The 14,936-nt window shown below is 41.5% G+C and overlaps 1 protein-coding gene across 5 annotated transcripts in view; it reads right to left on the bottom strand.

The window, feature by feature from the left end:
• The window catches only part of PRKG1 (protein kinase cGMP-dependent 1), a 1,253,946-nt gene that overhangs the window by 24,005 nt on the left and 1,215,005 nt on the right, over positions 1–14,936 (bottom strand). For all 5 annotated transcript variants that reach the window (XM_035008601.1, XM_035008600.1, XM_035008602.1 and 2 more), the window contains 3 exons: positions 10,758–10,897; positions 9,744–9,833; positions 596–737 (listed from right to left, as the gene is read on the bottom strand). In XM_035008601.1, the coding sequence (XP_034864492.1) occupies positions 596–737; positions 9,744–9,833; positions 10,758–10,897 (372 nt within the window). The remainder of the gene's footprint in view (positions 1–595; positions 738–9,743; positions 9,834–10,757; positions 10,898–14,936) is intronic.

Below are 14,936 nucleotides of genomic sequence, written 5' to 3'. Positions count from 1 at the left end.
CCCCCCCCCCCCCCCCCCCCCCCCCCCCGGCCCTTAAGATTATACATAAAACAGGGTTCTTGGATAGCTCAGTCAGTTAAGAGGCTGTGTTAGGCTCAGGTCATGATCCCAGGGGCCTGGGATTGAGTCCCGCTGCTAGCTCCTTGCTCAGTGGGGAGTCTGCTTCTCCCTCTGCCTCTCTCCCCAACTCATGTTCTCTCTCTTGCTTTCTCTCTCAAATAAGTAAAATCTTAAAGATTATACCTGAGTCTAAAATATTAAAACGATTCATGGTTTTCTACAATGTAAATATCCCTTCCCTGTGAATGGCAGAAAGCAGATTCAGAAAAGGTCTACAAAGGTCTTCTAGGTCTAGAACATAGCCATTTAAACACAGTCTGCCAAGGGAGTATTAATTTAGATTTAGCCAATTTAATTTCTTATAAAACTTCTGCATCATTTGAAAAGAATGGTTGCTGAAAATAGTAACTCTAAAATCTGCTTTTAAGAAAAGTTAACAGCATTTACAAGGGGAAACGGAGATATTAATGAACACAGCTTGCCAAGTGAGTATTTTAAAACCGCAGGGTGGACACCCTGTGTAGAGTGCACTGACCAGCTTGGTGTAGCCTCTGTGATCCAGGATGAGATTTTCTGGCTTGAGGTCCCTATAAATGATTCCTTTGGAATGCAGATAGGCGAATGCTTCCACCACGCATGCTGTGTAAAATCTGGTCGTAGAATCTTCAAATGAACCTCTGAGATCCGGAAAACGAAAGCACATAAGACATTAGTTTCTCGGATATGATTTTAGTTATGTTTTCTCATTTCCTGATGTTCCTTTGCCAGAGTTTCACCCCAGAGACCCATGTCCTCTGGGCAAATGTCACAGGATTGTCACAGCCTTGGGTTTTCAAGGGCACATTAGGATCAAGTCAAGGAATTCTTTGCCCTTAGGAAGGGATAGTTAAATGTAACCTGCAAGCCTGCCAAAGAGCTCAACCACACAGTTCTTCTGCAAACTTGGTGGCTTCCTCGCAGCAGCCCCCTGCTCTCTACCAAGGCACAGCTTCTGGCCAGGGGGAGACGAGTCCTATTTCACGGGTTTGTTTCGTTAAGGAGAAGTTTATAGATTCAGTCATATTTATTTTTAGAGAGCTTGTTTCTGAATCTCCCTAAATAATTCAGATACAGTTCATGAGAGGATGAATAAAAAAGGTAATGTTTTTAAAGAACCACTTAGGAAATGAGGTGTGATGCTATGATGTAATCATATCTCACAAGCTAAATACTCTGTTTTTGAAACTTTTGCCAGCAAGAGACATAATACCTACGTCTCACCCTATTGTCTTCTTATTAAGAAAAGATGGGGTAAAGAGATAAGTCGAAGGAAAAAGGTAGATTAGGAAACTTGATTCTGAGGTTTAGTAAGAAAGCACAAAGTCTCTGTCTCTCCCTGTCTTTATTTATCTAATGAAATAACAATAAAGGGGGAAAAAAACCCAAAAAACAAAAACACCAGCATCTAAGGTTAGCTCCTTAGTTCCTGTTTATCTTTTTAAAGAATTTCATGGGAAAAAAACAAACAAGCTGTATTTCCCTTTTCCCAAGTAGTAAATGTAATGTAATGATTTCCTGATGTTTCTGGAACATTCCTGTGAACAGCTGTTCCAAAGGAGGTTGTGAGGTGAGACGAGCACACTGGCTGTTAAAGGGAGTGTGGCCCCAAACTCGCTTTCACTACAGTCCCTGATGCCAGTTAGCATTTTGGTGACTTTTGCTTCTTTTTTCAGTATTGAGGAGTAGACGTTAACACACCGGGAAGTCGTACATGACTGGCATTTTTTTTACAAAATGGAGCAGTGAATCCAAGGCGAAAGCAACACCTTTCAGGTCATTTTTACAAAGACCTAGTTTCTTCTAGAAAGTTCCTCAACTACTAATGTCCCCTGAGTTGTCACTGAAATAATTAGCTCTTCCCAAACATCCTCCTTTTGAAATACAATTCAAGGCATGAGGATATCTACGCTTACAGATACTAGAATCATCACTATAATTATGAAGATTCTAGTTTCTCTTCAACAATGTCTGCATGAAACAATTGTGAATTTATAAGGACAAGAAAAAAGTTTCTTAGAGCAGGAATGATACATTGTATGCTGCAATTGTCTGCTGACTTGGAACTCTCTTTGCAGAGGGAACACTGTGCAATTCTGTGTATTGAGAAGGCGGTTGGAGTAGTGCCTTGAAGGTCCTTTCTTCTTTGCTCTGAAACAAGTATGGTTGCCCATGAAGAGCAGCAGATGTCTTTGAATTGGAGATCACCGGTAGTGAATAGTAAGTATCCCCATGCAGATAATGAGCACAACTTGAACTGTACCGAGTGCCCTATGCGACTCCAGTCCTTTGTCACTGGAAAGCTTTGCAAAGTCACAGCAGAACCAAAACAAAACCAGACAGTACGTGGAATATAGCTCTGTCTTATTTCACATTACATGTTTTAATGAGAGACTTAGTGACTTCCTTGTATCAGTCCTGTCTAGCTATGATTTAGGTGGGCCTTTTTGAAAGCCTACAAATTCTTGATTACTCTTGGAGATTATTTCTGCAGTTGTGACTTTGGGCAACATCTCTGTTTTCCTTAATATTCATTTGGTAATGGAACCAAATGGACAAATACATTGTGAATATTGTCAGGAAAGTGAACACTTAGGAGAGATCAACTTCTCATGGAATCTCTGCTGAAGATAAATCTCATTTATATTCTAAGTTGGTCATTAGCAGGAAGATGAAAAAAAAATCCTAATACAAACTCAGATTCATTAGAGGAGGCTCTAAGTTAGGAATATGGACATTGGGTTTCGCTTGTTTAATGTTGAGCAACTCCCCATACCTCCCTCAGACTCTATGATTCTCTTGTGCAAAATGGGGCTAGTAATAGAAACTATCACATTGGATTGTCTTAAGGATACAAATAATTGATACGTATATTTAGAATTAGTGCCTGGCACACAGCCGGGTACCTGATAAACATGAGCCAATCTACTTGAGCACCAAAATAGTCTTCTTTAGCTGCTGTGTCTTAATCTAGAAAAACTGAATGACATGGACAGGTCCGCAGTCTTCTGGGGATGGGAATGAGGGGTCTGCAATACCTAATTAACACTGTCTTTGGGGTATTTGCTGCTGTGGGTAAGCTCTGAAGGGTCTTCTGCTAATCTCTGTTCTTTTCATTTTCTCTATACTTCTCAAATGCATAGATTGCCTGCCAACTTTCATCATCACGTGAACTGACCACCAACATTCACCTTTGGGTCTTCAAGGTTTCTCTGATTCTGAGCCATTTTGGAATTTGGAAGGTTCTAGAAATCTGGTTTCCATTCCTTTAAAAATATTTTGAGTCTCTTCCCTATAGAAGCATATTTGTAATGATTTTTAAAATTAAATGAAAAAGCTATCTCAAATCTTGTTCTGTGACAAATCGACATAATATATGCATACAAAATATTTATCAGCTTCACAGCTTCATCCCTGAACCTTTGATGTGGGTAATTTGTGGGTTGTAAAATACACTTCTGGAAAGCAGTGAGAAAGCATGGCATCAGGGGGACTCGAAATGAAAAATTACTATTAGAATTGAAAATGACAACATATATATGATCTAAAACAAAAATGAAAGCTTGTTTTATCAACAGAAAGTTGCTTAAAGAAATAAATCACTCCCCTAAATAGCTCTTGAAAATAATCAATTATGCCCTGACAGTTGTGTCATTTCAATTAAAACAAGTACGGAATGGGGCCTCACACCTTCTTCGAGAAGGGGCTGGTAGTTTCCTGTTAGAGGGCAGTAGGTAACATTTTGAGAGAATGAGAGAAGTATGTATACTTATGGGTAGACCCAGCATTCGATTTCATCACCGTGTTTAATCAACTTGTCATAAACGGAGTCCCGGAATGACGGAAAGCAACAAAGACAAAGCATGTTCCCTTTTTTGTCTACTAACCCCAGTCATCAGTGGGTGCACACCTGAAGGGTGTTGCAGCCCGTGAATGTTCTCTGCCAACTGTAAAGCTAGGGAGGCTAAATTAGTGTGAAAGTAGACTCATTTCCTTGAAATACTTTGCTTTTTGTTGTTGTCAAAGTGTAATTAAAATACAGTGTTGGTTTCAGATGTACAACATAACGATTCAGCGGACTGTACATCACTCAGTGCTCACCACGGTAAGTGGAGTCCCCATCTGTCACCAACTGTTATTACGGTATTACTGGCTGTACTTTTCCTCTCTGACTGATTTATCTTATAACTGGAAGTTTGTACTTCTTCATCCCCTTTATCTATTTCGCCCATCCGCACCCCCCCGCCCCACCAACCTCTCCTCTGGAGGAGACAAACTAGTCTGTTCTTTGTCTTTAAGAGTCTGTTTTGTTTTCAAGATTCCACAGATGAGTGAAATCATATGGTATTTGTCTTTCTCTGACTTATTTCACTTAGTATAATGCTCTCAAATAGCAAGCTCTCATTCTTTTTTATGGCTGAGTATGTTCCATTGTATGTACACACCCTATCTTCCTTATCCGTTCATTTGTTGTTGGACACTTGGGCTGCTTCTGTATTTGGCTACTGCAAATAATGCTGCAGTAAACACAGGGATGCATGGATCCTTTCACATTAGTGTTTTTGTTTTCTTTGGGTAAATACCCCAGTATAGAATTACTGGATCATAGGGTAGTTCTGTTTCTAATTTTTTGAGAAACTCCCATACTCCTTCCAGAGTGGCTGCACCAGCTTGCATTCCCACCAACAGTGCATGAGGGTTTCTGTCTTTTTGATTCCAGCCATTCTGACAGGGGGGAGGTGGTATCTCATTGTGGTTTTGATGTGCATTTCCCTGATGATGAGTGATGTTGAGTGGCTTTTCATGGGGCTGTTGGCTACTGTATGTCTTCTTTGGAAAAATGAATATTCAGGTCCTCTGCTCATTTTTTATTTGGATTTTTTTTTGAATATAGCATTTGCAAATATCTTCTCTTTCATTTGCTGATGGTTATCTTTGCTGTGCAGAAGCTTTTTATTTGAGTATAGTCCCAATAGTTTATTTTTGCTTTTGCTTCCCTTGTCTGAGGAGATGGGTCTAGAAGAATGTTGCTAAGGGTGATATCAAAGAGATTACTACCTATGTTTTGTTTTAGAAGTTTTATGGTGTCAGGTCTCACATTTAGGTCTTCAATCCATTTTGTTTAAGAAAATGGTCCAGTTTCATTCTTTTGCATGTAGCTGTCCAGTTTTCCCAGCACTCTTTGAAGAGATTGCCTCTTCCCCATTGTATATTCTTGCCTTTGTTGTAGATTAACCATATAATAGCGTCAGTTTATTTCTGGGCCCCCTATTCTGTTCTATTGATCTGTGTGTCTATTTTTGTGCCAGTGCCATATTGATTAGTAAAGCTTTGTAGTATAGCTGGAGATCCAGGATTATGAGACCTCCAGCTTGGTTCTTCTTTTTTGGGATTACACCAGTTCTGAGAAAAATGCAATTGGTATTGCAATGGTATTGCAAATGGTATTGCAAAAAATGCAATGATGGACATTGCAATGAATCTGTAGAGTCCTTTGGTAGTATGGACATCTTAATATTCTTCCATTTGTTTGCATCATCATCAATTTCTTTCATCAATGTTTTATAGTTTTCAGAGTACAGGTCTTTTACCTCCTTGGTTAAGTTTATTCCTAGGTATTTTATTCTTGGTGCAATTATAAATGGGATTGTTGTCTTAATTTCTTGCAGGTGGGCAGGGAAAAAGAAGTGGCAAGGTCACTAGGTGAGCTGTCCACAATGGTCTTTCTGCCACAGCTGTGGGTGCACCAAAGGGCAGGTTTTTTTTTCCCCCCGTGCTGGTAACTGAAAGGCGTGGTAATCTTGCCCTCCTCTCTGCCTTGAGCAGGAGTCCCATTGGAGGGATGGCTGCTGAGGGAAGCAGGTTGAAGGAGACGGGTCCACAGGGAACGTGGGAGTGGGGCACGCAGTGCTAGAGCCCTGGCTTCCCCAAGTGTCTGCCCATCGAGGCTGGAAAAGGGAAGAGAAATGCCTGCCGGCCCTTTTTTTCCTTTTTTCCTGGAGAAGGCTCCTGAAGATTCCTGCCGCTCCAGTGCATGCTCTGGAAATAAATGTCCTTCACGTGACTCCAGGCACTTTTCAAATTGCCCTTTCTGTGCCCTGCTGGCAGCTTATTTATAATGCTGGTTCTTTAAGGGTGGGGACTCCGTTTTCTGTTGCCCTCAGGCTCTTCTGGAGTTAAGGCCACTGATGTCTCAAGTACCTGGACCCAAGCCCAGCTGATTTTAAGCCCTTGCTGAGTTAAGCGTTATTGGTTTTCCAACCCAAATGGTATGGGTCCCCGTTATCCCCGTCGTGCTGGGGGTGCCTGGTCCTCCTGCTTCTCCATGCTGGCAGTGCCCCTCCTAGCTGTGATTAATCTCATGGGAGATCTGGTTCCCAACCCTGTGTCCGTGCCTCTTACCCTTTCCAATGTGGGCTCTTCTCTACGACGAACTGTGGAAGGCTTGCTCTGACAGTCTTCAGGTTGTTTTCAGAGTTCTTTGTATAAATGTAGCTGTCATCTTGGTGTGTCCCTGGAATGAGGTGAGTTCAGGATCCTCTGATTCTGGTTCCCTCCTGACCCCTTGAAATACTTTTGATCTGCCCTATCCATTTTGTCATCCTAGATGGAATTTAAATAATTACCCTCCACAGTATAGTTAGAATCAAAGAGAATGGAGATTTAAGTTACTGGCCCGCTTACAAAACACATCCAGGAGGACACATGACTAGAAGTGAGATGTGTGTGATTTGAAAATTATGGTTTCTGAAATAATTATTCAGGAAATATTAATATATATTAAACAGTTGAAATGTTGAGTTTTAGATTACTATAAATGCCAATTTTAATATGTGCTTATATTAACCACTTAACATTTTTAAGGAAGTTATGGAGGAAAGGTGAATAAAATATAACGCATACCCACCTATTCCAAATAATGGTACAGAATGTGTGGAAAACACAGTCACAAGTGAGAAGACAAAATATGATAGCTACTAAAGAATAGACCAAAGAAATAACTGCAACAATTAACATTTCAGGGGTGTTACTTATATCTCAAAGATAAAATCCTCCAGTCCTGTTTGTATATATGGTATCATTCTACTTTATTTTTTATAGTATTTTAATTCTTAGTTTTTGACAACAAAACTATGTGGATGAGAAAAAAAGAGGAGCAGGAGGTGGTCTGTTGCTATCCAGACTTCCTTTGCTAAATCCCTGAGGCATTACCATGTCGGTCAAGAATGGTCACACAAGCCTTTCTTAAAATCAACCCAAATATGCTTCTCCCGATGGCTGCTTTCCTCGGATGCAAAAAGAAAACTGAATGAATTGAATGGGATTTGTTTTGACCCCGGATATTTTCATATACACTGTGACGAAGAGCATAATTATTTTTCTTTTTCTCTTGGCATTTTTTGTTGTTGTTTCTTCCTAATAATTAACCTTTAGGACTTCCAGTCTCAAATAGTGAGAAAGCTAGTCAGTGGCAATATTAACTGGAGCCCCACAACTATGCACCACCCCCCCAACCCCAGAACCAATTTTTTTGAGTAGTGGGGGAAAAAAAAAAAAGAATAAAAGCAGTAAGGTGCTACATGCATATATAATAGTTCTATTGCTTTTAACACCAAGGCTTCAGCCCTCCTGAATCTTTAGGAAGGAACAGGCAGCCTTTCTAGCTCCAGATCATGCCTCTTCACATAGTAGTAAGAGCATGGCAGGGACTTCCCAACCATGTATCCCAAACCCGGGGATGATAAAAGGGAAGGAAATGGACCTGACCAAAAAGCATCCCGGGTGGAGGTAGAGAAAGGACCATCCACTGATATTTTGCCTCCATCCACTCCTCCAAAGGTAAACCACTTTTAAATAGCAACCTTAGGTGCCCTAGCTGATCAAAATACGTCTCCCTCAGAAGCCTTGGCTGGCATTGATGAGCCAACAAAATGCAAATCGAGTTAAATAGGGAGAAATAGGAAATAATATTTTCTTTCAAAAACGAGATTGAAATTGGATTCCTATGCATGTTTGATGCCCCGTAAGTGGACTTGAGATTGATTTGTGGTGTTGTTGCCTGCTTAAAGAAGTTAGTTAATAAAAGCTTAAAATATTTCCTCTCCCTCTGTGGCTTATTATTGCTTTCATGTTTACTTCCACCTGTAAATCTTCTATTCTAATTAGAACAAATCAGGGAAAATATTTCAATTTCAAATAAATTAGGGGATTGAAAGGTCAGGTCAAAAATAGAACCACATTAGGATGAAGCAGACATTAACTAACTCACAAATCAGAATGGTAACTTTATGCAGCAGTCCGTAAATTAGGAGAAGGGGATCACATCTTTTTTTTATCAATCATTGTATCCCCAGCTTCTAGCACAATGCCTGGCATATGATCTATGCTCAAGTATTATTAGAAATAATGTAATAATGCACTATAAACATCTTAGTACAGATGTTTACCCTGGCCCCTACTGCCAACATGATGCATTGCCCTATATACTTATTTCCCTTAAAGAAGTGAAACACAACATCAATGTAATTAGCACAAGATAAGGTAAAAAGAAATCCAATTGATATATACAAGGAAGGCAAAGGGGATAAGACCTGAAAGGTCAATGCTTCCAAAGACATGAAGTAAGTTAATTACCATAAGAATGCTATTAGGAATGAGACTTCATAAGCTACTCTGGGTTCTATTAATTACTGTTCTGGGATATCTACAGAGTAACAATAGCAGGGCTTTCTGGCAACAATAGGGCAGTCTACAACAGAGTTTCAGTAAGATGTTACCCAATGAAGGAGGATGTGGGTAAGACTGTAACAAATATGAAAAAAGAAAAGATGTCAAAAGGTGAACCTTCAAAGGAACAAGGATGACTTCTAAATGTTTGATCAGTCATAGGAAACGAGCAAAAGATCATACACAGGAAAAGAAAATTGTCTTTTAAGTAAAAATTTAGGATTGGTAATGATCTCCTGGGACATTTTATAGATTTTTAGTTTGCTAGTTCTATAAATAAGAGATAGAAACAAGCACTAAGTAGACCGAATTTACTTGCCCTCAAAGGGCAAACATAAGTCAATCTGAATTAGATTGTTTACATGAAATACTGCTTATAAGTGGATTCATTTTTTCCTAAGATCAGCTGAAGCCTAAAGAAGATGGCTAGAACTTGTTAATTTTGAAACCAAAGAGCAATGTAAAGCCAGAAGAAAAAGTAACTCAGGGAAAAAAACATTCTCAATGTCAGGAAAGGCAGACTGCCCATCTGGCCAATGAGTAAAGCAATTAAGCTGACAATCCAGATAGCAACTATAACCTACCTCTGTTCCCTTCAGTCACAGCAACAAACTGAATTCTAGGCATACAGTCAGCTGATTCTGATATTCAAGGTAAAAAAAGACCTGTGCGGATACCTTGCTAGGTTACCATTTCCACGCTGGACTAAGCCTTTATCATTAGTTACGAATCAGAGTGAGCATCACATTGACTAAAGCATGTATGTACAGTGGGTTGTGGCCCATATTCACTTATTTTCTGAAATATAAGCATATGTAACATGTAAATATGATTTTTATACTTTATAATGGACTCTTCTTAGGACCATCATAGTCAACTGCATTTTTAGAGAAATGATAGACAGTTTTTAAAACTCCTACCTATCCCTGAGAATGGTCCAGAGCTCTCCACCCAGGCACACTTCCATCAACATGTACAAATATTTGCTGTCCTTAAACGTTCTGTACAATCTGTGAATTGCAAACAAGAAAACAAGGGTTATAAACATTGTTGTCTTTGAAAAGAATGTAAATGCTTTAAGTGCTCAGATTACAGTCTTATACTTGATTTACCAAGCTTGAAATGTCATTAAAGGAAAGAAAGGATTAGGAAAGATTAAAGGAAATCTGTTTGCAAATAGGGAAAAGGAGGCAACAGGCTCCTGACTAAGGTATGTATGGTGTAGGGGCTAGTCTTTCCTGGGCAATGAATGGAGGAATCCAAAGGATTATGGACCAAGGTGGCTTCTTGGGGTCCCAGTTTGGCTGACGTTTTAAGCATGGACACTTGAGCCACATTGAGTGGTGATAAACATGCAACCTACATGCATATAAAATAGATATACTTTACAAACATAGACATGTATGAAATTCCCTTGCTGTTCCTTAAGTTCACCTTATGCCCTGTTTTTAAGTGCCCCTGACAAATTAACTAGAACAGGTTTTATTTTTTGGTATATAAGAACTCCCCGTTATCCTCTAATGCTCTGAAAATATGGAGATGGAACAGTCATTTCATTTTTTTAATCTTCAAAAAATTAAATTTACATATTCAAAGGGAGGATAATTTGATTATTTTTGTCTTTCAAGCTCCAAAAGTCTATGTAGGGTTTTTCAGTCACAGAGAGCATAAAATGGAATGTCAGAAATGGAGAGATCTCCTTTGGGAAAAACGTTTTCTTCACAGAATCTGATTCTTTAAAAAAAAAAAAAAGGATAGAATCAAACTTCAGTTTTTTTTTTTTTAAAGCCTAACAAAACTTTCTTAAAATCAGATTTAAAAATGTTTCCTGGGTGAATGAAATGTGTGATGGTGAGCAGGGGTGGCGACGGGTTTGGTGGCTTGACTTTCCATGGAGAGTGGGCACATCAGCCTGGGGGGTGTGGGGTCTTTACCTCACTATGAAGTCGGAATGCGCCCCCTGCATGATCTGCTTCTCCGAGCGGATATGCTCCTGCTGTCTTGTATCCACAATGTGGCGTTTCTTGAGAATCTTCATGGCAAAGGTTTTGGATTCTTCACTTTTCAACTGGACCTTAAAGAAAAGCACAGAAAATAAGTGAGAAAAAGTCCACAGCATTAATATAACAGAGTGCCTTCTCATCCGCAAATTACCCAGTGTGCTGAGCACAGCAGGGACTCCCTGGGTGCCGCCTGAGTCACACTACGTGCTTGCTGCAGCCGGGCAGAAATCCAGGTCCACGGCCCTTGTCCATGGTCCTTCCACTGGACCAGACAGAGGGTACCTAGATGCTCACTTAGTGCTGTGTCTACTGGGATTGGAAGAGGGAAAGTGAATTGGATTCTCACTGTGTTATTTCATATCACATGATGCGCTGGAGCATACTTTATAGTTTCTCTCCTGCAATCAAAAGAGCATAAAAACGAAATTCTCCAATTTCTCTTCCAGTAGGTGTGGTAGATGTAGGACCATATGGGTCTTTACAACTCTTCCTCCTCGGTCCTGACCGGTGGACATTTGCATAGGAGACCCCTCTCTCTGCTGAGACTGCAGAAGCACGTACTGTCCCTTCTTCCCTTCCTACTGCCCAGTCTGGCCTTTCCTCCCAATTAAAACAAAATTTTCAAGAGATTCTGAAAACTCTTCTTCTTCTTCTTCTCCTCCAGTATGCATGATGGCTTTGATTCTGTCTGCCCTCAAAGCTGACCGCTTTGTCGTACTAACTGGGAAAGCCTAAGCTGGGCTGGGACGTCTCCATGGCCTCCACACCATTGGCGCAGTCCCACATGGCTCCCGGGGGCTTGTGTTCTCCGCATACCAGTCCTCAGGCAAGCCGTGGGTCTGTGAGTCACTGTTTTACAAAAAATGTTAACAAGATGACTTTTTTTTTTTTTTAAGATTTTTATTTATTCTTATTAGAGATGGGGGGAGAGGGAGAGAATCTCTAGCAGCCTCCCTGCTGAGCACAGAGCCCAACACGGGGCTTGATCCCATGGTCCTGAGATCATGACCTGAACCGAGACCCAGAGGGGGAGGCTTCACGGACTGCGCCCCCACCAGGTGCCCCTCAACAAGGTGACTTGTAAGGAAAGGAAGAGATCTGGGTGATGGAACTAATTGCTTCATAGCAACAGCAAAGAGTTTTTTCGTGCTGTGGAGCCACAAACAGAATCTTCAAGCCTGCATTATTTGGAAGTCATGAAAGCCTTGGGTAAATGACATGGCAAGCTGTTTCTGCTTTTCAGCTGAAGGATCACTGCCCCCTGGAGTTGTGAATTGTTTACTGCGTCATCTGCCCAGCAGTGCGATTCTTCACGGTGTTGTTCATGCACACGTGTACAGACTGAACACAGTCCAAGAGGACATTCACAGGGCAGGGGCCTTGGACGACAACACAAGGACACTTCACATCAACGAGCCTCAGGCTGCGGCCAGCATCTGTGAATCTCTATGACAGGTCAGAGAGAAAAATGGAAATTTGAATTTGCCTTAAGAGGCCAAGGGCCCCTCTATGGGTCTTTGAAACTCTTTCAGATGACAGATGAGTGTGATTCAAATGAATCCAGTTGTAGTTCATAATAAAATACAAAATGTGAACACACACTTCTAGAAATCTGGACAGACAGCATGAAAAATAAGCTGTGTCAGAGTGCTAAACACCAGAGAAGAAATAAACTCATGTTCTCTTCGGAGCCTTAGTGTAAGGACCTCAGTCTCTTGGGAGGCTTACACACCTGATGGAAAACTTGTCCATTATTCTTTGCAGTGATGGTGATGTACGTTTTTACTTGTACACAGGGTGGGAGGAAAGAACTCTGATTTGGGGTCATCACAGGTCTGGACCTCAACCCTGCCTTTGCTTAGTTGCTTTGCCCTCAGAGCCCCGGTTCTTGCTGAAGAGAACACAGTATGGAGTTATTGTGACGTTAAGTGAGAAAGTGCCATGGGTGGGAAACTGGCCCAGGGTCCGTCTGCTGGACCCCTGCCCCAGCCAGCAGGCTCTGCTTGATAGCGTACATCATGTGAGTGCCAAACAAAGCCAGATTATCTCACTCCTCTGCTCAGAACACTCCAGTGCCTTCCCATCTTGCTCCTATAAAGACAAAGCTGTCGCAGAGACTACGAGGTCTAGACCCCAGCTACCCCCTAACTCACTCTGCTGGGGTCACGCTCGCCCCCTTGCTATTCCCGGAGCCCACCGAGCAAGCCTGTGCCTCAGTCTATCTGCTTGTATTTTCTGCCCAAATATTTTCCCACAGCTCAGTTCCCGAAGTTCTCTGCTCAAATGTTTCCTCATCGGTGTGTCCTCATACCAACCTCCATAAAAGAGAAACCACCCCCCTCTCCCTGCTTTCTTGTTCTCTCTAGCTCTATCCCAAGCGCATACACAGACTATTTTTCATTACTTGTTCAGCTCCTGTCTCCTCTCACTAGTCTGTAAGCAGCCTGTGATGGGGGATCTTTTTACTCACTATCCATGACACAGAGTAAATGCCTATTAAATATCTGTTGACTGCATGAATCAAAGAGGGAACGTGAGGAACCATGACGATTTATCATGGGCAAAGTCACAGCGGAGCTGGGGTCTCAGCTCCACACTGTGTATCTCTTAGGTTAACGGGAGAAAAACAAGGGAAGCTTATAAGGACAAGCATGGGTTATTTGGTCTTTTTCTTTGGTCCCAAAGTGCCCTTAATTAGGCATGGAAGGGAAGAAATGATTTCTACGTGTCAACACTGCACAAGCAATAAACATGGCCAAATACCCACGTGATTCAGCTTCCAGTTTTCAGTTTGTATTTTTACAAGATGCTTTCTTAACCCAGCCTTTTCCTTGAATGCCATTCCCAACCAGGGAGACTACTAGGCTAATAAAATCATCTCTAGAACAAAGTCCAGTTGGCTGCCAATGAGCTCTTGGGGTCCATCACGTCTTGAGACCATGGCCATTTGTTTGCGACTCATCTCCTAGCCAGCACTCCTCCTGAGTTCTGAGTTCCCCTCCAATGAACACATTCCACGATTCCCCGTATATTGCCCATTTTCGTTCTAACCAGCTCATCACTGTTACACCCACACACAGATGTTTATTTCAGTAGTCAGAATATGAGGTAAAAACATGTATCTACTTTGCTATTTCTTCAGTAGTTTTGTACTGTATATTAGGGAGAGTCTATGCAGGGAAATAAACGAAGCTTGGGGCTGTCAGAAAGAAATGGGAATTAGCCTTTGTGAAACACATACATGCTGGGCACATCCATATGCATTATTTTTAGTCCCAACATCAACTCTTAAGGGCAGGAGGATGAGATTTTTGTTGTGTTTTTACAAAGACTTCATCATCACTAACAACAATAGCTAACATCGCTAACATCAATAAAGCTCATATTGTCAGGAATAGCATAATAAGTGAGTTTTCTCCCTTAATCTTCTAGGCACCCCTTTGAGGGACTACTGTCATCCCCATTTTTCAGCAGAGCTAACCGAGGATTACCAGACAGGGTCATATCTTGCCCAAGGCCACCGAGCTGTCAAGTAGCAGAACTGGGTTCATGCTCCAGTCTTTTTGGCCCAAGCTATTTGTCGTATATGCTGCTTCCCTTCAGCTGAAGAGAAAAGGAACTGACGGCACAGTGATTGATGCTTTACAAATGAGAGTTTAATGGAACTGGCTCCCTCGGAGAGACTCCATGAGAAAAACTGAACCGTGCGGTAAATACCATGAAGCTTCACCCATGCTGGAAATGCCAGAGCCTCACTGGCTTTTCCCTAGGGACCTCAGGGGATGCTCGGGGATCTGGGGTGCCTGAGTGATGGCTTCTCCTTGTGGAATTCAAAGGATGGAGGTGGGGGGAGGGATATGGTGCTAACAGCTGGTGGATGGCAGGTGGTTGCTGCCCAAGAGAGGTATGCATGTAAAAGCTGCAGAGATGATTGGGAGTCAGCCGCATCAGTTTCCAATTTAGTAAGTATTAATTATAAGTTTACAGAGCCAAATAGCTCATCTACGGAGGCTTTCCGTTTTGTCTTTGCTTGAGTGGAGACAGTCCCACCGTCTGGAACCACCATCCTCTGCATTCTGTAAAGACCTGTCTAGTTCCTTAGAGGACAGC

This window comes from Mirounga leonina, unplaced genomic scaffold, assembly GCF_011800145.1.
Source record: "Mirounga leonina isolate KUSES-001 unplaced genomic scaffold, KU_Mleo_1.0 Mir_152, whole genome shotgun sequence".
NCBI classification, from domain to species: Eukaryota; Metazoa; Chordata; class Mammalia; order Carnivora; family Phocidae; genus Mirounga; species Mirounga leonina.
Note: the sequence above shows the minus strand (reverse complement) of the source record. Positions and strands in the feature narration are given on the sequence as shown.